Source organism: Aulonocara sp. 'chitande type north' Nkhata Bay, linkage group LG1 (genome assembly GCF_057382095.1).
Source record: "Aulonocara sp. 'chitande type north' Nkhata Bay isolate Kocher_YH1m ecotype deep benthic linkage group LG1, A_spYH_male_GT1.1, whole genome shotgun sequence".
Classification (NCBI taxonomy): domain Eukaryota; kingdom Metazoa; phylum Chordata; class Actinopteri; order Cichliformes; family Cichlidae; genus Aulonocara; species Aulonocara sp. 'chitande type north' Nkhata Bay.
The window spans coordinates 2,793,385-2,815,961 of record NC_141344.1 but is presented as its reverse complement, the minus strand read 5'-3'; the positions used below and the strand labels follow the sequence as shown (position 1 = coordinate 2,815,961).

The window sequence follows — 22,577 nt, the reverse complement described above, 5'->3', positions numbered from 1 at the left end:
CCAAATTTGGTCATAAGAGTGGACCTGAGCGGTCATTTTGTGAGTTGGAGTCTCCATTTGACCACTAGGTTGCACCTGCTTCAGTTATACACTTGTTTCGGGTGTTGATTGTTGTTTCAAAATATTATAAATTATTCTAGAACGGCAGTTCGAGTCTGCTAGGAAGCGCAGAGCCCGGAGGTTACGCTCCCTCCTTGTCGTGGACGCGCGACATTGACCTCTCGGCGAAGAGGGTTAGTTCAGTGTGGTTTAGCTGTGGGGTACAGGGCATCCCGGAATTAAGCTAGGAGTTAGAGTCTCCTTACCGTTTGAAACGGTATCTGCGCTTTTTTGGCCAGCAGAAGTGGACTTCGGGCGTGTAACTTTAACCTAAAACTTCAAAAAAGTTTGGGTTGGTTGACGCTTTTAAATTGAGTTAGGGATTTTAGAAATGAGGCCAGAAACAGTTAAAGTCTGGATACTGGTTAATTGATCGCAAAAAACGGTTATGTTAAATTTGTCGAAATTCGATAGGTGTTAAAAGGTTTAAAATCTGTGCAGTTGTAAATATAAGACGTCTCTGTATTAAAAAAGATCTCTGTGGGTCGAGTCAGCAATGCACTGACTGCCTGCTGCTATTCTTAGATGAAGAGTGTGTGTGCATGCAAATGAGGCAGCTGATGCAGAGCGCATGAGAGGACTATGCTTTCGGTTTTGTGTGTCATTCAGCTCTATAACTATTGTTTGCAAATGTGGATAAATGTCTGCAATTAAAATGCTGGCTTAGTAAATAACAACATTGTAAATATATGAATGGTGACAGCGTTTCAAAATAGAATATAAGAATTGTTTGTGTTTAAAACCAATGTTTAGGTAAAGAAGATTTAAGGTGGATTTGAAGGCATAAACAAAAAATAAAAGGGTTACAGTCTGCAAGGGTTGTTAATTCATGAGCTGACTGGATGCAGAGTAAGTGGAGTGGTCATCCTGAGAGGATTGAATGATGCTCTAACTCTGTGGTCAAGTCAGACATAGGCTTTAAGCAACCAGGAGCCACTAATAAGCGTGACAAATTAATGAGTATGTGTAAATTGAACTTGTTAAATAGTTTTGATAGGAGTAACTCAATGAGCACGCAATAAAGTGGACTTTTTAGGGGCAGTTTATCACTGACACCATAAAAAGCAACTTAATTAGTAGTTCAATAACAAATTGTAAAGATAACCTTTGTTATTTGAAGAGAGAGAGAAAATTCAGGTTACATATAGTGAATAAATAAGGAAATGTTAATCTCTGCGTCATTCCACACTGAAATTTCAATTGTAGGGGATCATTTGGAGGTGAATTGTGTAGGACACGGGGAGACAGAAGAATCTCCCCATGAGTTTTCAGTGTGCATAGAAATTGAGGAGGCTGAACTGGAAGCCTGCCTGGGTCGTTGTTTTTGTTTATTTGAGGGTCTGCTGGAAGTTTGTGAAAACGACCACCTTGATATGTGGGAGCCTTCTCGGGCAGCGATTTTTTTGTTAAACCTGTGGCAGGCTGTGCAACATGGAGAAAGCTTTGACATAATGTCATAAAGGTGATTTCTTGGTTTTAGACTTATTAGTACGGGACAAGTTGAGGGACCCTTGAGGGTGTGTTGCTGTAAAGTATATAAGGGACGCGCAGCGCCGTTAATGGGTTTAAAATAAATGAAAAAACACTAATCCGAGGAACTATTGGAGAGGTAAGTATACGGAGGTGAGCGCGTTGCGCATAAGGGTTGCTGGTGTCATATATTAACACTTTGAGGGCGAATAATTTTGATTGAGTGTCAACGCTTGAGAACGCGAGGACAGCGTCTAAAGTGCTGGGTTAAACTTTGTGTATCACCGAGCAGGGGAAGAGGAGCCAGTGGTTGCGAGAACAGCGAGACGAAGACTGAAACCGAAAGTTAAGCGTGTCTGGGTGACCTAGACCAAGAAGGTGGAGTCGACCAACGCCATTGGAAGAGGTAAGTCTGTGTTTCAGAGAATGGCTGACAGCTCGGGTGCGACACCTAGTGGGAAAAGGGGATGCAAACCTCTGAAGGATCAGCTTGAACAGCTTAAGAAAGCTATTCGTTTGGCTTCACCTGGAGCATTAAAAGCAGCAGAGAAAGAGTGCCAAGCGATGGAGGTTGAGGTAAGCAAACTTATTACATCTCAACAGAAAGGGCTGGGTGATAAAATAGCTCTGAGCCGGGTGTTAAAAACTGAGGGAGAGAGATGTGAACAGAAATTGAAACAATTTGAAGAGGAGTCCAAGGGACATTCAGTGAACAGGAAAGCCAGAGGAGAAATTAAGGATCTAAAAGAAACTCATGCCAGGTGCTGTAAGTGGCTGCTCCTGTGGAGGGCAGCCTCTTACTGGATGACTGAGGAGGAGGACGACACAGGAAAATCAGGAGACATGGTGAGTGTAATGGAGTCTTTGAAACATCTGAAGGAGGAAAATAAAAAGCTAGAGGACCAAGTGAAGGATTTGACTCCGAAGGTAGAAGAGGCTAACAGGTATTACACACCGAAATTATATCCTTGGGCTGAATTGGCACGTTGTGCACCACCACCACCATATGTCATGCCTGTAATGACCCTTGGAGGGGGACAAGTTCGTGGTCCTGATGGACAGACTGGAGTTGTCCTTGGCGGAATAGCAGATGTTGAATATACTACTACTCCCCTGAATATCCCCGAAGAAGGGATAAGGGCAGTGGAATGTCAGTCCCAAGATATGGGAGGGACAATGATAGCCTCAGCTGCAGATGAAGGCTCGACCTCGCCTCCCAGTTCGGTGGATAGTGGAAACATCATACGGGCCGAAGTGTCTACAGTGGAACAGCCAAAGCAGGACGGGGAGGCCAAAAGGACCCCTAGAATGAAGGACAAAATACCACAAGGAGTGATAACCAAGGGAGAACATTGGGAAGGAGAAGTGTATGGACAAATGCATGAGCCCCCACGTGCGTTAATAGAGGCATTAACAGCATTGGAGGTTATAAAGCAGAGAGTAATGCAGGGAGGGCCAGAAGAGGAGAATGAAGACCGTGCGACGTCATCAGAAGAAGAGGACGATAAGGAGGACGAAGATGGAGGACCGGAGCCCCAACCAAGTACAAGCCTAATTTTGAGGAAAAGAAGTGTGAAGAGAGACCAAGCACAGAGACAGCCCATATTTAGGAGCTCAAAGGGAAAAGGAAAGTCGAGGAAGAGTAGAAAAGTGAGTTTTGAACAAGGAGCTCCTGACCCTGGTTTAAATCTGCCTCTAATAGCAGGTCCAAAGAACGAACCAGTTTATCGCGCCTATAAGGTGAGAGATTTGGAAGCATTGGTTAAACAACTTCCACCAATAACTGAGGGAGGAGCTAGCTGGTTGAGAAGGCTGGGCGCGCTGACCGAAGGAGAAGAATTAGCGCTGGGCGATTTTCGCGCTTTGGCCGGACGTTGTATGCTGGGTGGTGGGTTAGCAGATGTAGAGCAGATAGCTCAAACAACCAGATATGCAAATGACTTACAATACCATGAGGTGCAGAGTGACTTAGCAGATGCAGTTCGGGAGAAGTACCCAACTCCTAACTCTGGAGCCATTCCAAAAATTATTTGGGATCCCAAAAACACACCCAGAGAGTTTTTAGCTAAAGCAAAGGAACAATGGTTGTTAGAAACAGGAATACATCCGGGGAAGGAGGGTGAAAGTAGAGCGTGGTTTCGTTTGGCAGTGCTGGCAGGGCTGCCCAACCAGGTTGCAGTTGACTTGGAAAAGAACCCAGATTTTGCCATTGCAGACTCGGTGCAGTGGGAGAGACATGTGACCCACAGACTTCAGCAGGAACAGGATTTGACGAACAAACAAAAGAAAGAGTTAGATGAAGTACAGGCGCAGCTGCTTAGGCTGCAGCTGGGTGAGGCTCGCGAAAAATATAATGCGAAGAAAAAGAACCGAAAGAACTAAATAAGACTATAATGGTGGCAAGGCCTCAGCCCGATCCTGTGCCTGACTGGTCAGATCAGGATCCGGGTCTCTACCCTGATGATCGTTGGCCCGCCAATGCACCAAGGCAGCGTCAACCCGTAGGGAATTGGGGGACCGGTGGACCGCAGAGAGGGCGTGGTGGATCCGTGAGGGGAGGACAAAGGGCTCGGAATCCAGGGAATCCTAATAATGTGTCTTGGACTGGCTGTTACAGCTGTGGAGCAGAAGGACACTGGTCCCGAGAATGCCCTGAATCGCAGCGAAATTATCAGAGGCGAGGCTATCAACCCCAGGCACGAGGAGGCCCAAGACAAAGAGTTGCTTACAGGGGAGCACATCAAGCTCCAAACCCGAATGCAGCACCAGCCCCCCAGTACCCAGTAGCCGACTGGGGCTGGGAGGGGGAGCAATACTGATGGAGCCCGGAGAAACTGAACAGCGTGGGGACGGCAGAACCTATGCTGTCAATGATGATGATCCAGCATTGACACAGCTGGGAAAACAGACTTTGAAGCACCAATATGTGGTGTCCTGACAGGTGCCTGGAAAATCTCATGGGCAGGGACCTGCTTGTGAAACTGGGATCACCTTCAAAGACTCAATATTTAGTCCAGAACTCTGAACAACCCACTGCCGAAATCTACTGGGGGAGGCTAGTGGAAGAAGGCATTCTGAGACATTATCAGCTGTGGAAACCCTGGATAATGAGCCTGGCCGTCTATTCCCCCCGCGAGATCCTTTCCACGTTACACTCTTTTATGATAGGGAAGATAATGATATCTATCGGGAACAGTTCCAGTCTGATCTTGAGGGACAGACGTGGAATGTGCAAACACATAACATTTATGTTGGACCAGAAGGTGTGGCCGCGGCTGTGAAATTTACTGATGAACAACTGCCTTGGTACAATGTGGGAGAGGATTCAGCCCCTCACATTACATTGGCGGTCCACGAGGGTCATGGGCCAAGAGATCTGGGACCAATGGTCAAGCGGGCGCTGGACAACGCATGCTGGCAAAGCACCCAAATTCCAAATGTCTGGTATGCACCAAAATGTAAAATATATCGCATAACTTGTTTGTCCAACGATGCAGTGATCTTAGAACATAAAGAAATCTCCAGAATACATGGCAGGGAAAGAATGGATCATCCTGATGCAGTAGCTGAGCTCTCAAAATTGCCTGGTACTTTGTGGTCCGCAGGGCCCACAGATGTAGGTCTAGCTAACTGTTCGCCTGTCCTGTTCCAGCTGAAGTCTGACATACCAATTAACAGACCACAATATAAGCACAAAACTGAAGCAGAAGAAGGTATAGCTGAAACCATTGAAGGACTGTGGAAGGCAGGAGTGCTTGAGCCCTCATGGTCATTTTGGAACACACCTATTTTGCCAGTGGAAAAACATGGGACAGGGAAGTACCGTATGGCACATGATTTGAGAGCAATAAATGCCATGCTGAGGACTGACACTGTGCCTGTACCAAATCCCTACACGGCTCTGACCGAAATTACTGGGGACCAAAAGTGGTTCACATGTATTGACCTAGCGAATGCATTCTTTTGTCTCCCACTGCACGAGTCACTCAGAGACATTTTCTCATTCACATACAGAGGCCGCAAATTTAGGTACACACGCCTACCACAAGGCTTTGCACTCTCACCAGGAATTTTTAATCAGGTGTTGAAAGAGGCATTGTCCCCATGTCAACTGCCAGGGGGCTGTACATTAATACAGTATGTTGATGATCTTCTTATTGCAGCCCCGTCAGCAGCGGCCTGTACGGCAGCATCGCTCGTGGTGTTGAACAGATTGGCGGAGTGTGGCTTCAAAGTGAGCAAAGAAAAACTGCAGTTGGTCCGGCCAGAGGTGACATTCCTGGGCCGGGTGATCGCACACAGATCAGTGGGGTTAATGAACACACACAGAGACCAAATTCTGACACATCCAAAACCAAGAACTGTAAAGGAGTTGCTTTCCTTTCTTGGCTTGACAGGTTACAGCAGGCAGTTCATTCCGAACTATGCGGGTAAAACGGCCCCTTTAAGGGACCTGATCAAGAAAGTTGGTGTTCGAAATCTGAAGGCTGAATTGCCTTGGACGCCGGACACAGAGACAGCGTTCATTTCACTAAAACAGGATTTGTCAAGAGCCACAGATCTGGCCACACCTAACTATGATGAGGCATTTTATCTTGATGTTTCAGAAACAAAGGGAGTTGTGAATGGTGTGTTGTTTCAGAAAAAAGGGGGAGGTAGGGATGTACTTATGTATGTTAGCATAAGATTAAATTCAACAGAAGCAAGGCATCCCACATGCACACAACACGCAGCAGGAGTAGCAAAGATAATTCAGAAAACAGCACATATAGTGAGGGAACACCCACTGAAAGTGCTTACTACACACAGTGTAGTGGCCTATGTGAACTCACAGGCATTCACAATGACTCCACTGACGCAACAAAGGTTGAGCAAAATTTTAGAGGCGCCAAATTTGATATTCACACATGAAGGAATAAATATGGCAGACCTAATGGGGTCAGGAGAACCACATGACTGTATTAAGAAAGCCCAGGTTGAAGGAAAAATCGAGGGACAACAGTCGGCCCAGAGAGCTGAAGTGATAGCCCTAACTCGAGCCCTGAGGTTGGCTAAAAACATGAGAGTGAACATCTACACTGACTCAGCATATGCGTTTGGAGCAGCTCATGTGGAACTGGCTCAGTGGAAGAGAGCCGGGTTCAGAACGGCCACTAATGCACCCATCTGTCACAAAAAGGCCCTGGAGGACCCAGACGAGGTAAGTATTATAAAATGCAAAGGCCACTCACAAGCAGACAGTATGGTGGCAAGAGGAAATCAGAAAGCTGACGAAGCCGCAAAGGAAGCAGCGGGCTACAAAGGACAGAGACAACTGGTGCAGGTAACCCCAGAAGAGGAGGTTAGCACTAACAGCATGGAAGAAGTTAGACAGGCTCAGGAGGAGACATCCCCAGAGGAAAAGGGGGTGTGGGAAAACAAAGGAGCCTGGCAAGATGGCGGTTTGTGGAGGGGGCCAGATGGGCGTCCCGCTGTAACGGCCAAAATGGCGGAACAAAAGGTGAATGAGGCTCACGGGCTTGGTCACGTGGGAGTGAAACAGATGGAGAGAAATTTGTGCCGATGGTGGCATCCTGATTTGAGAAGGATGATACTGGAAAAGGCCAGAACGTGCCTAATTTGTGGGGCACACAACCCAAAGCCAGCAGTAAAACCTGAAGCTGGTAAGTTTCTCATGCCAGAAAGGCCAGGAGAAGAGGTCGTGATTGATTATACCGACATGATTGATACAGGCCCAGGTGGGGTGAGGTATTTGTTGGTGTGTGTGGATGTTTTGACTGGATGGCCCGAAGCATGGGCGACCAAATGTGAAGATGCGAAAAGTGTGATTAAGTGCTTAATCAATCATTACATTCCAAGGCATGGGTTTCCCAAGAGAATTAGATCAGACAATGGTACTCACTTCAAGAATAAAGATTTGCAAGAGGTAGAGAGGATGTTGGGAGGGCAACATAAGTTCGGGACGGTCTATCATCCTCAATCTCAAGGAAAGGTAGAGAGGATGAACCTAAATTTGAAAAACAAGTTGGCTAAAATTTGTGCGCAGACAGGGCTAAATTGGGTCGCAGCCCTGCCCATTGCTTTGATGACCATAAGATGTTTATGATGATGTTAACTTTGTATTTCAGGTGCAGTTATAACTATTTTATACATATTGCATTTTGTGCTTTTAAAGGAGTTGTGGCTCAAATTTGTCTCTGGAGGGTCACGAGCCTTTGGCTAGCGCTATGATTAGCCAATCTACTGTGAGGATAATATGAGTTCATGAAGGATTGCACACGCTTACAGACACAGAGTTAAGAAACACACATGACAGTATTGATTCCAGGCAAAAGGCCCTAAATTCATTTAGCTTCTAACTGAACTTAAAGAAGGACCAAAGAGGAAGGAAAGCATATATTTTGGTTAAGTCTGATACATTAGAATTAGAAGGTATTGTTACAAGGGAGCAAAATGAAATAAAAAGGTTATACCAAAACAGGTGATAACATAGGAAATGTGAGGTTTTAAAATGAAGTTAGTGTTAACACATAGGAGTTGTTTCAAGGCAGCATTTAGCTATGATGAAATGTATACAGGAGTAATTGCTTATATGCTTAAACTTAATTGATTAAAGTGGTTGTTTTCTTTTGGAGTAGATTAACTTGCAGCAGCGACAACTTGTGCACAGGATGTTGATGATCAGATAAGGGAAAGTAGAGCGAGCAACTGGACGTGAAACCAGCGCTTAAAAGAATTTTAAAGTGATGAGTAACGTTGAAGAGTATACATAAATACAAGTCAATAAGTTAAGAAGATAATTAGGATCAGGCTTTTGATTAAAGAGTCCCAGATGGGATAAGTTAGGGAGATGCAAGAAAAGGTGTTTTGTTTCCTTTGCAGAAGATCGATCTCGGCGACCACAGGAGGGGCGAGGATCCTGGAGATCTCGAGGTTCGAGACCACCAGAGAAGGGTCTGCGTGAGGACACAATGTATTGTGACCTCTGGTGTTCCAGAGGTCAAAAGAGGGAGTGTCGAGGAGGGAAATTATTTTACTGCTATTGTTAAATAATTGTCATTGCATTAATAATATAATCTGCAGCATGGATATTGCATTCCAAGGTTTAAACAGTGTCTCTTTCAGAAAGACTGAGTTGCAGGCTGACAGGAAGTTGTATGCAGAAAGAAGCAGGAAGTTATTTTGAGCCGCAGGCTAAGACGAGGCTTTAACAATGTAACAGATAGCTTTAAGAAGGCCTTAAGCAGCTATGACTATTTTATACACAATGCATATCTGTGCTTATTAAAGAGTTGGAGCTCGGTCAATTAATTGGGGGTCGGAAGCTTTGTTCGGCGCGATGTTCGGACAATCTATTGTGCAAGTGACTTGGAGCCATAGAAGGAATTGCAATACATGCTTACAAAACACTTATATATCAGATCATTTTATATTAAGGTTTTAGTAGAGGTTCTTGGTTAAAACATTTATTTAGTAGAAGACATACACATAGTCTCAGTGAGCTTCTGGTCTGGTAAAAGGTCAGAAGTGCAACAGGTGAATTGAGAAAGAGCATTTGAGGACGAGACACAGACAGTAGGTGAAGAGGTGACACAAAGAGCATGTGAGGTCAACACACACACACACACACACACTTTAAATTAGATTTATTTAGAGGAAGAGGTTAGTTATGTTTGGCTGTAACTGCAAAATTGTCTTGGTAAAAGAGGAACCGTTTCTTGGTGTCTCGGCAAGAAAGAGGAACAAGACAAGAACTGAAAGGTAGACAGGAAGGGCTAGCCATGAAAATAGAAGATGATTTTCTAGGTGAAAAGTCATGATGATGTTGATCTGATCTATGTATAAAATGTATCTGTGACGCATGAAGGGGCGTCAGTAAACAAACCCTGATGCTATAAAATATCTGTTCATGCTTTGATTAAGTCGAAGACTACTTCCTGTCTGCGTACAGAGTTGTCTTCCCACGCGTGTATTCATTAAAATCATCGTTTGACTTCACCCGGCCGGATCGGTGTGGTTATTCTTCGATCACCTCTTGTACCCTTCCTCAATATTGAATCTTAACACTCTGTTTTATTTTTATTCCACCGAGACGTCATCTGAACATACGACTTACCTCAAAGACCATCGGAGGCCGATACTGCGCAGGAAGATTTGGGATGAAGACCCTTCAAGCAGAGCAACCGTGCATTGCTCTGCTTGTCAATACTGACAAAGTTGTGTATATTGTAGTGTGTATTGACCAGCAGTGTTTGTCACTACTGGTCATTTACAAATATTCTTTGCTCCCATTGGTGCCTGCTTTCATTAAAGTTGCGAGAATATTGACTTGGGACCCGCCCACTGCGTGTTTATTCCGTCTCTTGTTGCTACACGTCGAGGAATTTCATTGATATCTGAAGATTTCTGGTTATCTTTGAGATCAGCAGATACAAAAATACCACCTACTGGCCAATCGGATCTCTGGAAAAGCACGTCTCTATTCCTGTAAAATTCCTTGGATGTTTGTGTGCTGAAGGTTAACTGGGTTAACTTATGGAGCTGAAGACCACCTTCAGGTGACCTCTGACCCTGACAGTGATAACATGGGTATGTCAAACGTCCTTTGGTGTGCAGGCCTCTGAACATGGAGATATGAATCAGTTCAAACAGTTTCAGAAAGGATGGAGCTAAAGAAAGATTTAAGGAAACCATTTACATTGATTTTAACTCAGAGTTGTGTTTTTAATCATATTTGGAGCTGTTAGATGTTTCGCTCAGCAACTTTTAGCAGGACAAGAACAACCATGAAAGGATGCAAAGTTGGACATGAAGACAGGATAACACAGACATTAAACATGGATTCTTTCATACATTTACATGTCTTAGCGTGGTAACAGCGCCCCCTGAAGGCCGTGAGCAGCAGCATACACGTTGTGTGTTACCTGAGCTCTGGGGCTGTGAGATTGTTCGGTTCTGGTTCTGGGGTGGTGATAATCTGGGGGATGTTCAGACCTTTCCCTTCCATCACATCCATCGCCTCCACCTTCAGCTCTGAAGCTTCAGCCAAACGTTTACTGCAGTTTTCTGAGGACCAGAAAATAAATGCAGTTGGACCTCAGGCAACGTCTTCCTACACGAATCAACTCGCCCTCAACTGAACCGCATTTCAGGTCGACGTGTTAAACTGCTGTTTCCAAAGCACCAGCGCAACTTTAAACTTCTGCTTTCATTTATTTGTAGATGATAAAATGCTGATTGTTGCCTCTGGACACATCCAGAGGAAAAAAAAAGAAAGAACTGATGAGGTTTTATGGTAAGAAAAATGTGTATTTAAATAAATATATAAATTTTTATACGTTTACGGGCCAAGTGTGTTCTCCAGTTTACAGATGTGTGGTGTTTACAAGAGTTATTCAGCATTAAATATGTAAAACTGTCTGGAAATAACCCCAAATCCACAGAAGCCCCCCTGCATTTAATGTTACCAGCTCGATAAATGGCCTCTCTTATTCTAACAGGTCACAGAAAATATGATGCAGGTAAAGTCACAGAGTTTCTCTTCAGTCTTAAATGAGAATCACAGGACTGAAGTCCAGTTTTGATTTCCTGTGTCCACATAAATGGAGCAAAAACTGATTCATGCTTGCTTAAATATTTCGGCCTCAACAGGAAATCTGCATCACGCTGCTTCATGAAAATCCATCACCAGGGGCAACAACGTGGCAGATAAAGAACTCTTCAGTAACAAATCCCATCACACAGACTATCGCGAGGTAAACATGGAGATTCTGTTGCCCAGTTTTGTTGGTGATTCAGCTCTAAACGACTCATTAAAAACAGCAAAGGGACAAGCACACAGCCTACAGCAGCTCAGACATCCACCTCCTCCTGATTACCTGTGGCGCGCTTAGTTGGTAGCTGATGGTGAAGCACATCAGAGCTGCAGAGCATGATAGGAGTGAGGATGAGGGGGAAATAGGACGTTCGGAGGCACTGGAAGTGTGTTTGTTTGGTTTGGCACTTCAAAGGTTTTGATCTACACAGATTATCTAGTCTATAATCTATAAGGTGTCTCTAGGAGTCTGCTGGAGGGGGGTGGGGGTTACGGCTGCTAAGGATCCTGGGACTTGGAGTTAAGGCCCCTGAAGCGGCTGTAGATGCTCATACAGCACTGCTGCGCCTGCTTGGTGAGCTGCAACAGCTCCTGGGTCAGCTGGGCGAGCTCTGGCGGTGGTGCCGGCACGGACAGCGTGGGAGGGGTGAGGTTATGGTTACGCATCAGCTTTGTGCAGCTCTCCAGGCACTCGGCAGCATGAGGGAATCGAAGCAGAAAGCTCTTTATCGGAGAGCAAATGTCAGGAACTAGACAGAGAAACAGCAGTGAGAAGGGTTAGCGTTAGGGTCCTAAAACCGGACCAGTGAAGGTAACGAAGGGCAAAGAAATCCATGAAGAGAGCAGTCGGAACAAGAGAAACAAGAAGACCGAACAGATAAAACCTGATTTTTCAGTCTCACCTCCACATCCACCTTCTTCTGCTTCTGCTGTGCTGGTCTGAGAATTAAGAAGAAAACAATTATTAAAAACAAGATATAACTGTCAATCCGCCCTGCAGTCACAGGAACATGACATGGTTGAAATTTCCTTAGAAAACCAGTGAGTGATTCTCAAGTAGAGATGCTCTTTTCCAACTGTTTCCAAGGAACCACAGGAATTGGATTTCTCACCGACGTCCACACGAACTAATGACCTTTAACACCAACAGACTGATCTCCACGACAGCTTAGCCAGCTCGGTCCTCTGATGGAGACCACTCAATACACTGAAAGCTCAGGACAAAGTCAAGCAGCTGGAACTCCTTTCTGACATTTTAGGTGAAATATCTGGGATAATCAGAAGAAATTAATCAGAGATTAACTCTTCGAAGTACGTATAATTCAGGTTGTAGAGTGCTGGTTTAGGAAGTGAGAACATACCAAAAAAATTAAGACCAATAAATAACAATGCCAGTGGTATCTGGCACCAGGTCAGCAGATCTTTCAAGTCCAGAACTTTTTCTAATGTGTCCTCCAATAATAAGTTCTTCAAGTTCCTAGATTGTCTCTTTGACTTTCACCAGGTTCTTCCTCTTGCTCTCTGGGAAAGAAGCCACAAAGATTCAGAGCCACTTTGACTCGGTCTTTTGTACATTCCTCCTTACATTCCTCAGGTTCTCAGCTACACCTCCCTCTGTACTCTTCCACCTTCAAGCTCATGGAGGGACACCGATTCATTCCCAACCAGTCGAGAGACAATCTCTCCAGCTTGTGTTGGTTCTACCTCACATGGGGTCTCCTCCTGGTTCGACATGCAGCAGGCATGCAGGAGACATCCTGGGCAAATGATGAACCACTGCAGGTGGCTCCTTTTCAGTGTGTAGGAGTCATGGCTCTACTCTAAATGAGTTCCTCCCCTTCCGTCCAGAGTCCCTTCAGGAGAAGCTCTTTTCCACAGGATGTGTCCTCGATCTCATTCTTTGGGTCACTACCTCATGACTAGGGATGTGTACCGGTATCCGGTGCCATGATGGCACCGGTTCTGACATAAACGGTAGTAACCAGACCGAAAAGCAGCGCACATTTCAGTGCTTTATTTCGGTCCTTTTTTTTTTTTACTGAGATGTCACACACTTTGGATTCTAGCCAATCATTTTACCTTTGCGAGCGTAGTAGGCAGGCCCAGGTACGTCCGTTCTTTTAGAGCAGAGCTACAGATTAAAAATGCCCAAGGCGAAGCGGTCAAAGTCTGGCTGTACTTCACAGCAAAAGATGCAAACTCAGCAGCAACAAGTGCTTTAAGCTGATACTGTGATACTGTCAAAGGAGGTAACACCTCGAATCTGATGAAACACCTGGCAACGCATAGCATTTTTTTAAAAGCCGAGAAATGCGCCGTATTTGATAGCTTGCTGCGAGACCTCACACCGAGCACATCTACTGCGGGTGTGGTGCCTGTTATCGGACCCGGAGTTAGCAATATCCCCCAAGAACCCAAAGAGGAGAGTCCTGGCCCCTAGCCCTGCCAGTGTAGCAGAAATGATGAGGATGATGATGCAGCAGCAGCCGTTCTTCTCTGCATGAGTAGCTTAATGTTGTTCGTGTGTAATTTACGTTGAGTAGGCTAACCACGTTATTACATTAATGCATGTAAGGTGAACTAGCAAACACAGACGTAGTTACATGCGGCTGTCTTCTTGTTTGATGGCAGATACTCCCTTCACCCTGACCAAAAAGGCTAAAATGACCAAAGAAAAAGTGGAAAACAGTTAAACATGAGAGGTTTAGGACAAAGTTTGTGTTTTTTCCATTGTTTAAGCACTGCTTCCAGCCAAGAGTGATACCATATATGCCCCATAGCTGCAGAAAAGGCTAACATTGTTATCTTTTTACAAAAAGACAGCTAAACGAGGTTTTTGGACAAAGTGTGTGTTCTCCATTCTTTAAGCACCAGTTCGAGCACCAGTTCGAGCACCGTTTAAGCACCAGCACCGTTTCAAAAGTACCGGTATCGGATAAAACCTAAATGATACCCATCCCTACTCATGACCAAAGGTGAGGGTAGGAAACTAGATCAAACAGCCCTTCTGTCAATCTACCGCTCACCTGTCAACATACTCGAACTCTTCTGCTTGGATCAAACTACCATCTACTGAAGCAGAATCCAGGAGACCATCACCTGATCCGTGGTAGTGGGTGGAGTTTCTGGAGGCAGTGGCTCAGGTTGTTGGGAGACTGGTTCTGCATCTGTTGAAGGAGTGGCTTCCTCTGGTGCTTCAGATTCAGTGGGTGGAGTTGGGGGCTTGTGGGTTTTGTCTGGAGCAGGCTCCACCTTTTCCACTTGAGTTGTTGCTTTGATTTCATCTTCAGCTGGGCAGACGTCTACCATGCACCTGGTGAAGAGGAGCAGCCGTCATTAACATCATAGAAGAGCGAACCAGACCTGCACAAAAGCTGCAGAGCTGATCCTTCCACTGACATCATCTGCACTGACAAGCAACAATTCACAGCAACGTTCATGTCAGAGTTTACAGTGTGAGGTGAATATCTCAGTGAGTTTCCTATGAGAAGCACGTGGGCACAGGAAAACTTACAATTGCAATGTAAGTGGCTTCTGTTTGAGGTATAATCTACTGTGGAAGGATCTGATAGGGAAATACTGACATTTGTACTCTTGGGTCCTGTTTTTCTAAATTATGAGACAAAATGTTTGCAACTGGTCAAACATTCAGGCATAAGGTTGTACCCTGAACCCCATGGGGCAAATATCTGAGGTGAGATCTTTTCTCATTTTTGCCGTTCACTGGATAACGTTGTTATTATGGGTAAGTGTGTACAGAGGACACGAATCGCATTTAAACACATCAAATTCTTTCTAGAAATGGTGAGCCAGTTTAGTTTGGTTTATTTTGTTAATTGTTGGCGGTTATATTAGAAATAACAGGATGCTGTCAGCATTATTTGGGAACATCAATATAATCGATTACAATACCTGCCCTGTTCAAGCAACACTGCTAAAGAAGACAACACTGGGCTGTGTCTGGGCCTGTTAGTATTTTTTTGTTCTAAGTAATCAAGGTAATCGATTATACAAAGCAAAATGTGCCCTCTTGGCTGTATCTCGGACTGAATCTTCAACTATAGTTAACCATAATGAAGCCACCAGAAGCAGGTGAAACACAGTAGCTGGCTGACAAAAACAGAACTGCTTTATTCTGTGTGGTTATACCGCCTATAAAAAAATCCAACCTACCTTTTGAGATCTGCCCTGATTCACAGAAGAAAAGTAGGCAAGACGCAGCAGAAAATAAAAGGTAAATGTAATCACTGGAAAAACTGAAAGAAGCAACTTCTACAGAAGTAGTGCATAGTAAACGTCTGGGCATAAAAACTATTTGAACCAAAGTCCTGCCCTGATTTCTGGATAACCATAAACTCTGAAAGCCCCTCTATACATACAACAAAGGAAACATCTAACGACAGAAAGTTAGTTGTTGGAGACCAAAGAGAGCTTTACCAGGAGACTCCACGTGAACCCATCATGCCAGTTTGCTGAAGTCAGGCCTTTGTCAGCGTAACGAAACAAGTACAACATGCAGTGAAATGTGTTGCGTCCGAGCTGCAGACGTAGCCACACCATTCCAGGGCATTCGTGGCGATCGTGGCTCAAGAGTTGGGAGTTCGCCTTGTAATCGGAAGGTTGCCGGTTCGAGCCCCGGCTCGGACAGTCTCGGTCGTTGTGTCCTTGGGCGAGACACTTCACCCGTTGCCTACTGGTGGTGGTCAGAGGGCCCGGTGGCGCCAGTGTCCGGCAGCCTCGCCTCTGTCAGTGCGCCCCAGGGTGGCTGTGGTTACAATGTAGCTGCCATCACCAGTGTGTGAATGGGTGGATGACTGGATGTGTAAAGCGCTTTGGGGTCCTTAGGGACTAGAAAAGCGCTATACAAATACAGGCCATTTACCATTCCTTTGGACCTAGCCAGGACCCTTACTGGATACTCGGAAGGAATCAAACTTACCACTACACTATCCAGCTGCCAAAAGCTTGCCCATTGTCTGCTTACCAAACCCCAGGATTAAACCAGGGACCTTTAGATCTACGGTGTAACGCTCTCCCAACTGAGCTACTTCAGCTGGCTGTGTCTGACATTCACCGTTAACAACAGGAATCAGCTGATTCTTCTTAGGTTAAATCTGTGGTGTGAGGTTGTGTTGTTCAAAGTCTGGCCTGCTGTGCTTTTTGGGGCCGAGCTGTTATGACAGCTGGCTACGCTGGTGCAGATTAGGTTTGAACTTTTTATAAATATGCATTTATGTACAGGTGTCACTGATGTGACACATTTAAAATGTTTTCACAGAAGCACTGTATGGCCAAAACACATGTAGGAAATTAAACAATGTGTAGGCTGGACGTCATCAGTGACCCATCATAGGAAGGGCTGGATTTTGTTTTAACTACATGGCAAATTTAAAAAAAAAGTCTCTAACATTCATCTTGGGTATACAGTTTAATTCAATTCAATTTTATTTCTGTAGCACCAAATCACAATACCAGTTACCTCAAGGCGCTGAAAGTTTAGTTTAACAACCGAATGACAACTTGAAGATTTGAAATGACCATTTCTCGTTAGGTCTTATTCATTGGCGCTAGAAAGGAGCCAAATAAAACCGGGTAGTGTTTTATTTGGCCAACCAACTCCTGCAAATACATTGGACTCTTTAGTACCCAGGCAACATTAGTGCTATGGAAAAGTAAACGAGCTGTGAACCAAGTTTGAGGAAAAAGCTATGGGAGAACTGACTGCGCGGCCCTCTGGTTTTATCCTTCAGGATGTTCTCCAAGTGACAAAACTGATTTCAGCTCCTAGTGGAGCGAGTCAAGTTCGAACAAACACCTGTTAAAAAGAAGAGATACCAGCCAGGAACGGGGCAGGACTTCAGTTTGCTCTAAAAAGATGTAAAAGGTTTAAAGCTTCATAAATCTGATAATGCCAGCAGGCACATCAGCCTCTTAGTGCACACTTGTGTGTGCAAACTATTTGAGTATCTTTTAGTTTCTTACTCTACAAGCAGACCAAATTCTATGACCAAACTTACTGATCAGATTTAGTCTCTTCCTCAACAGTGGTCTTGATTTTATCTTCCTCTGTCACTTTATTTTCCTCAGGACTCTGATTCTCTGTGCTGTCTTCACTGTCCTCCTGCAGGTTTTGTAACCTGAACAGCGTGCAGCAAATGTTAAATAAGATGGAGAGTCCCAGTCAGACACCTGAGACAGCTGAGCTCATCTTTCAACCATTCTGAAGCTAAAGGCGGTAGCGACAGAGCTAAGCAGAGAGCAGCGAAGGTGCATGAAGATGAAGCCTGCTGTTAAACTAAAAAGGCTAGACCAGCAGAAACTGTCCACAAACTACACTACTGTTATCCATGGACACATGGATATGCACACAGCAAACCTTTGGAGGCCTTATGTTGAAAATGTTGATAAAATATTTCATAACTCTACAAGAACAGAAACAAGTCGCACAGAGCGACAGCAGCGATCTCAAATCAATTTTCTATCAATTTAAAGAAAAACAGGCTGAATCCAACAATAACGCTTCCTATTCCAACAGCCTGTTCTTTGAATGGGACCTGAATGTATAGTATTTTTACGATTTCGTGCTCTAATTGTTTTAGATGTTCTCATAATTATAACATATAGAAGTTGGAATTTTTCAAGGTTTTATTTTTTTTGACATTTAATAACTAGTCGACTGGTTTGCGGAACCTGACTGATGTGGAAGGTCAGTGTTCAGGGAAGGATCTTACAGATGGCGTGACATAAAAACAGCTGTTATGAATGACACACCGACATCAGGGGTCTGTATGACCTGTATGTCCTGTACAGTGACATTGATGCCATACACCTTGGCTTTGTGTTGTTACATGACTTACTGTTGGCTAAGGTCAGTACAGTATAATGTTACATGTAGTACTAGTTAGTGTTAGCAGTTGTTTTTAACTTAGATGTAGCCAACTAGCCAATAAGCATTTACATTCCAGCGATTTTCTCAAGTAGTAACTTGAGGACACTACGGTTAGCTAGCTAGCTAACTTAGCTTACATAGCTATCTACAGAAATATGTTAGCTGTGTTATTAGCTAAATATAACACTATTAGCTAAATATGTTAGCTAATGTTAGCTGATAAAGTAACTTAGAAAAAACTAATTTATCTGCACAAACAGCCCTGGGAGTGAGGTGTGTGAGGTAGCTTACAAATCTTTAAGACTAACAAGTAAGCTAGTGTTTGCTTATATTAGCCAAGATTGACAGCTTTCAATCAAAGAGCCCCCATCAATAAAATGCTCTGCTGACGATAATCCTCATTTCCCCACACTTCAATTTGGCTAGACAGCATTCATTAGATGAAAAAGATTTTTTTCTAGTTATTGTTATCTAATGTTGCTAGCTAATGTGGCATCCTTTGATTTGAGTGCAATCAAAGATGAGAGAAACCAGCCTGTTGTTAAAGGCATCAAAGAGAGCTGGGAAATTTCTCTTTTCATGAAAGCGTACATGTTGCTGATAGGAGTTCAGCAGTAGCATGTAAGTTATTTAACACACTGTTCAACCCAACACTTGGAATATAAAGTGCTATGTGGATTGTGTTTGAGATAAGAACATTGTCTCACCTGTCCCATCACTTTCAGGTGATATAAAAGCTGCAGCAGCCTAAGCTAGGAGCACAAAAGCAGCATGTAAGACCCACAGCATTGTTATTTGGGCTTCACCAAAGGAAACTTACTCTGGATCATCCTCATTTTCTTCTTCCAGGATATTGGGCAGCCTGTTCAAAGCAAACAGGAGCAATTCGAGGTTTCAGGTCACGTTGGACTGTTTTCTGTTTACCATACTACTGCTCAGATGTTTGAGATACAACAAGGATCTTTTTTGATAAATCCCAATAAGCTCATAGGTTAGAGCACTTTGCCATGGCGCTGCTCATGCGTGATGTTTTGAATTGATGTTACTTACTGTTCATTGGACTCTGGTAGTGTTTCTATTACAATCTTAGCTGAATGCTCCACCTCGAGCTGGCGGACTGCCTCCTCCGCTGCCTTTCTGGCCATCTCCTCGGCCACACGAGCTGCCTCCAGACGCTCCTGCTGCAGCCTGTAACAAGATCAATCAATAGTCATGGATAGAAGAATTTATGTGACTTAAATAACAAAGACATCTTGCTAAAATTGCTCCCCAAGAACGCCCAAGAGACATCATCATCATCATCATCATCCTTATTGCACATATGAGACAAAAGACTGAGGCTAACCTTTCCTCCATGTGAGCTAGGACTGCCTCTCCAGCCTCCTTTTTGATGCTGTCAATCAGTGGACTCAACTCATCCACCTGTGATTCTGCATCTCCAGTCTGCAACCAGCCATGATTTTAGTTACTTAGCAACAGTTCACTCGAGCAGTCATCAGTCACCTAATGAACTCTGGTAGCACCATGATAACATTTACACAAGGCCTTTGTTAGTATTACCTTATCCTTCCCCATAGTGCTGAGACTGGAGTCTGATTCTGAAAACATTGTCAGACATAAACCGGTCCATGGCGCAAAAAAGGTTGGGGACTGCTGTCATATATCACACTATTTACCACAGTGTTTACAGTTCTCCTGCCATTTCACTTTTGCCATGGTACTGGAATACTGGTATCCTGGGTCTGCAAAACATACTATGGTACAACCAGTACTACAGTGGTATTTGAAGTGCTGCAGTACCTAAAGTGCTTACTAAATAACTTATTCTGGTAGTACTAGTTTCCCACTGAAAGTGTTAATTCAAAAATGACCGTGGTAACATTTAGATGGCCACAGTACCAGCACTGGTATTAACACTTATCCTTCCAAATGCCACTGGGGTTATTGGACCCTTGTTCTTAAGGACAAAAGTTTATACACCATCTACAATCTTTACTACAGTGGTAATAGAAGTGCTGCCATTACTTTGGTGCTACCATAGTAGAGTGCCCTGTAGTTACTGTGAAACCATAATACCAAACATGGTACCATATAAATAGACACAGTGCCTACACTGGTACTACCATGTTGATTGTCCCATGGCATTGGGATACTGATATCCTGAAGGACATGTACTGGTAACTGAAGTGCTGTCATGCCTTTCTGGGACTACGACTGCAGAGCTGCTACCATACCATTCTTCCACATGGGTTAGTACCATGTTAGTACCATGTTACCTGTGGCAGAACTACAATTTGATTTAAAATACTTATGTTCATAGTGAGCATATTACACTGGTGTGGCTCAGAGCTGTGTGTTACAATCATGCGGTCAGGTCAGGCTCACCTCCTTTTTGGATGGCTTCACATCCTCTTTCTTCTCCAGCTGTGGCTCTTCCTTCACCTCCGGCTTTGTTTCCTTGACTTCTTCCTGTTCAATGTCCTCCAGCACCAGGTCTGTGTTCTTCTGTATGATACTGACTGAATGGCACATGGCAGGAAGAACAGGGCTGAAGACTTTCTCTATATTTATGTGTTTAGAAGTCTCCAAGAAGGTGCAGTAAAAGCTGGAGTATTCATTTAAAAGGTTGTAATAAGAAACATACATCAATCTAGTAATCCTAACAGATGGCTAGTATGAAACTTTTGCTTTAAAAAGGTTAAAGTAAAGAAATGGACTGTGTTTGGGGTAATTCAGGTAATTCATACTGAGTAACTGCATTTTCATTTGTTTTAGATGTGCGGGTTTAATTATTAGAACGTCTAGATTTTCAAACGGCTCCTTTTGATCCATATTGTGAAGTATTTAAGCACCTGCTACTTAACTGGCATGTCTGAAATAAATATTTTAATTGAAGAATTTAGAAATAAATGTGCTTTGAGTCCTAAAAAAGCTTAAGTTGCTAGAAATGATTAGATTTTTGAACAGTTGATAACTGATTGATTGGTTGGTTGATTGATAGGTCTATTGCCCTTTTCAGGTTTATAACAACAACACAACAGACACCTTTTTTCCAAATAATGTCTTTATTATAATGAATATTAAGCAAAAGGCTTCCTTTGTAGTCGTCTGCAATGATTTAGCAAAAACCTTCAAAGGGGACCAGTTGTGCTTTACCTCAGTTTCTGGCTGGTATCATTTTAATATGAATAAACATATTTATGTTTATTTGTATTCAAAGTTTCAAAGACTACGCAGAAGTCACTTGCTACAGGAACAGCACCCTCATGACGTACAGGCAGTACATCTCAAAAACACAAGGTGCTGCCCCTCTGTAGGCTTCCATAAGTCAGGCAATCAGAAGGCATTGGGCTTTTAGAGATGGGTACCTTGAAGAGACGGGAGCTAAAGCAGCTAGTTTCAGACAGGAAACTACATAAAGGGGCAATATACGATAAATAAGAATTATTTTCACCTGAGAATCTTGCCAAGTTACTCTGGTTAAGTTCCAGGATTAAAAGATTAAAGAGCTGGAAATGAGAACAACTGGTCCCCTTTACCAAGCAAGCAGTTGACGTGGACTACCAGCAATCCAGAGTTCCCAGTATGAAGGGGCACCAAAGGCTTGGACTTTAAACAGAGCATAGCAATAAAGACTTCCTAATCATAACTGGTGTTCATTAAAGGGGACATATTCTGCTTTTTGTTTGTTTTCCTTCAAATATCTCCTGTTCAGATGGTGGAAGTTCATATTAAACATGGGCAAAGAGTGAGATTAACCCTAATATGGTCATCTCAGACACGGATGCCCCGCCCACCTTATAAAGGGCAGCTTATCATAAGAAAGGGGGAGGAGCTAACATAATGTTTTAGACAAAGAAAGAACTTTGTGAATGAACAACGACCCGGTGTGAGACAAAGGATTATTTTGGACTTTGAATCATGCAAAGCTACTCTGTTAGAGTCAAACAATCAAAACAGGGAGCAGAAGCAGAATGAGTCCCCTTGAATAAAATCATACAATTGTGCCCCTTTTCTAAGTTTAAGTTCCGCACGATGGCTGTGCAAAACAAAAGCAGTGCAGCTTTGTGAGCGCTACAGGACTGAATCTTGCCGTAGCTGTGCGCAAACAGCTCTGAGTGTCCATCAGTCAGTTAAAGTGTCTGCTGCTGTCAGTGTCAGTGTGAGCGACTCTGTCCCGCTCTTCCTTCTCCTTTTATTTTAAGGGGCTCTGTCCGCCTTTCCCCCCTGAAACAGAAGGAGAAGAGCAGCCCAGTTACAGTCTGCCTCATCACTGACACCAACCCCTGACCTACCACTAACCAATCAATCAATTCGCCAGTGCACGTGTCACAGAATAATATAAATGGGGTCTTCTAAAAAAATAGATGTAGTAAGAAAATTACTTTTTAATTGACTTAAATCTGTAGCTCGGTTTAGGGTGTTTGTCATCGAAAAGTTTGGTTGTAACAATGAAACGCGAGAAATTTCCCACCTCACTTCTATTAAATCAGTAAATGTTTTTATATAGAACTTTAGTATATT

The 22,577-nt window shown here is 43.7% G+C and overlaps 1 protein-coding gene and 1 pseudogene across 4 annotated transcripts in view; one reads left to right on the top strand and one right to left on the bottom strand.

Annotated features, from left to right (window-relative positions):
* cngb1a (cyclic nucleotide gated channel subunit beta 1a) overlaps positions 1 to 22,577 on the bottom strand; it is a 48,504-nt gene that overhangs the window by 15,316 nt on the left and 10,611 nt on the right. For 2 of the 4 annotated variants that reach the window (XM_086292933.1, XM_086292764.1), the window contains 9 exons: positions 20,439 to 20,572; positions 19,399 to 19,496; positions 19,104 to 19,241; positions 18,874 to 18,915; positions 17,182 to 17,301; positions 15,338 to 15,352; positions 14,264 to 14,477; positions 12,067 to 12,103; positions 10,494 to 10,635 (listed from right to left, as the gene is read on the bottom strand). In XM_086292933.1, coding sequence (XP_086149059.1) covers positions 10,494 to 10,635; positions 12,067 to 12,103; positions 14,264 to 14,477; positions 15,338 to 15,352; positions 17,182 to 17,301; positions 18,874 to 18,915; positions 19,104 to 19,241; positions 19,399 to 19,496; positions 20,439 to 20,572 — 940 coding nt within the window. The remainder of the gene's footprint in view (positions 1 to 10,493; positions 10,636 to 12,066; positions 12,104 to 14,263; positions 14,478 to 15,337; positions 15,353 to 17,181; positions 17,302 to 18,873; positions 18,916 to 19,103; positions 19,242 to 19,398; positions 19,497 to 20,438; positions 20,573 to 22,577) is intronic. The other 2 variants (XM_086292846.1, XM_086293020.1) reach the window with 2 other exon arrangements.
* LOC147338490 (uncharacterized) lies at positions 1,163 to 4,667 on the top strand (annotated as a pseudogene).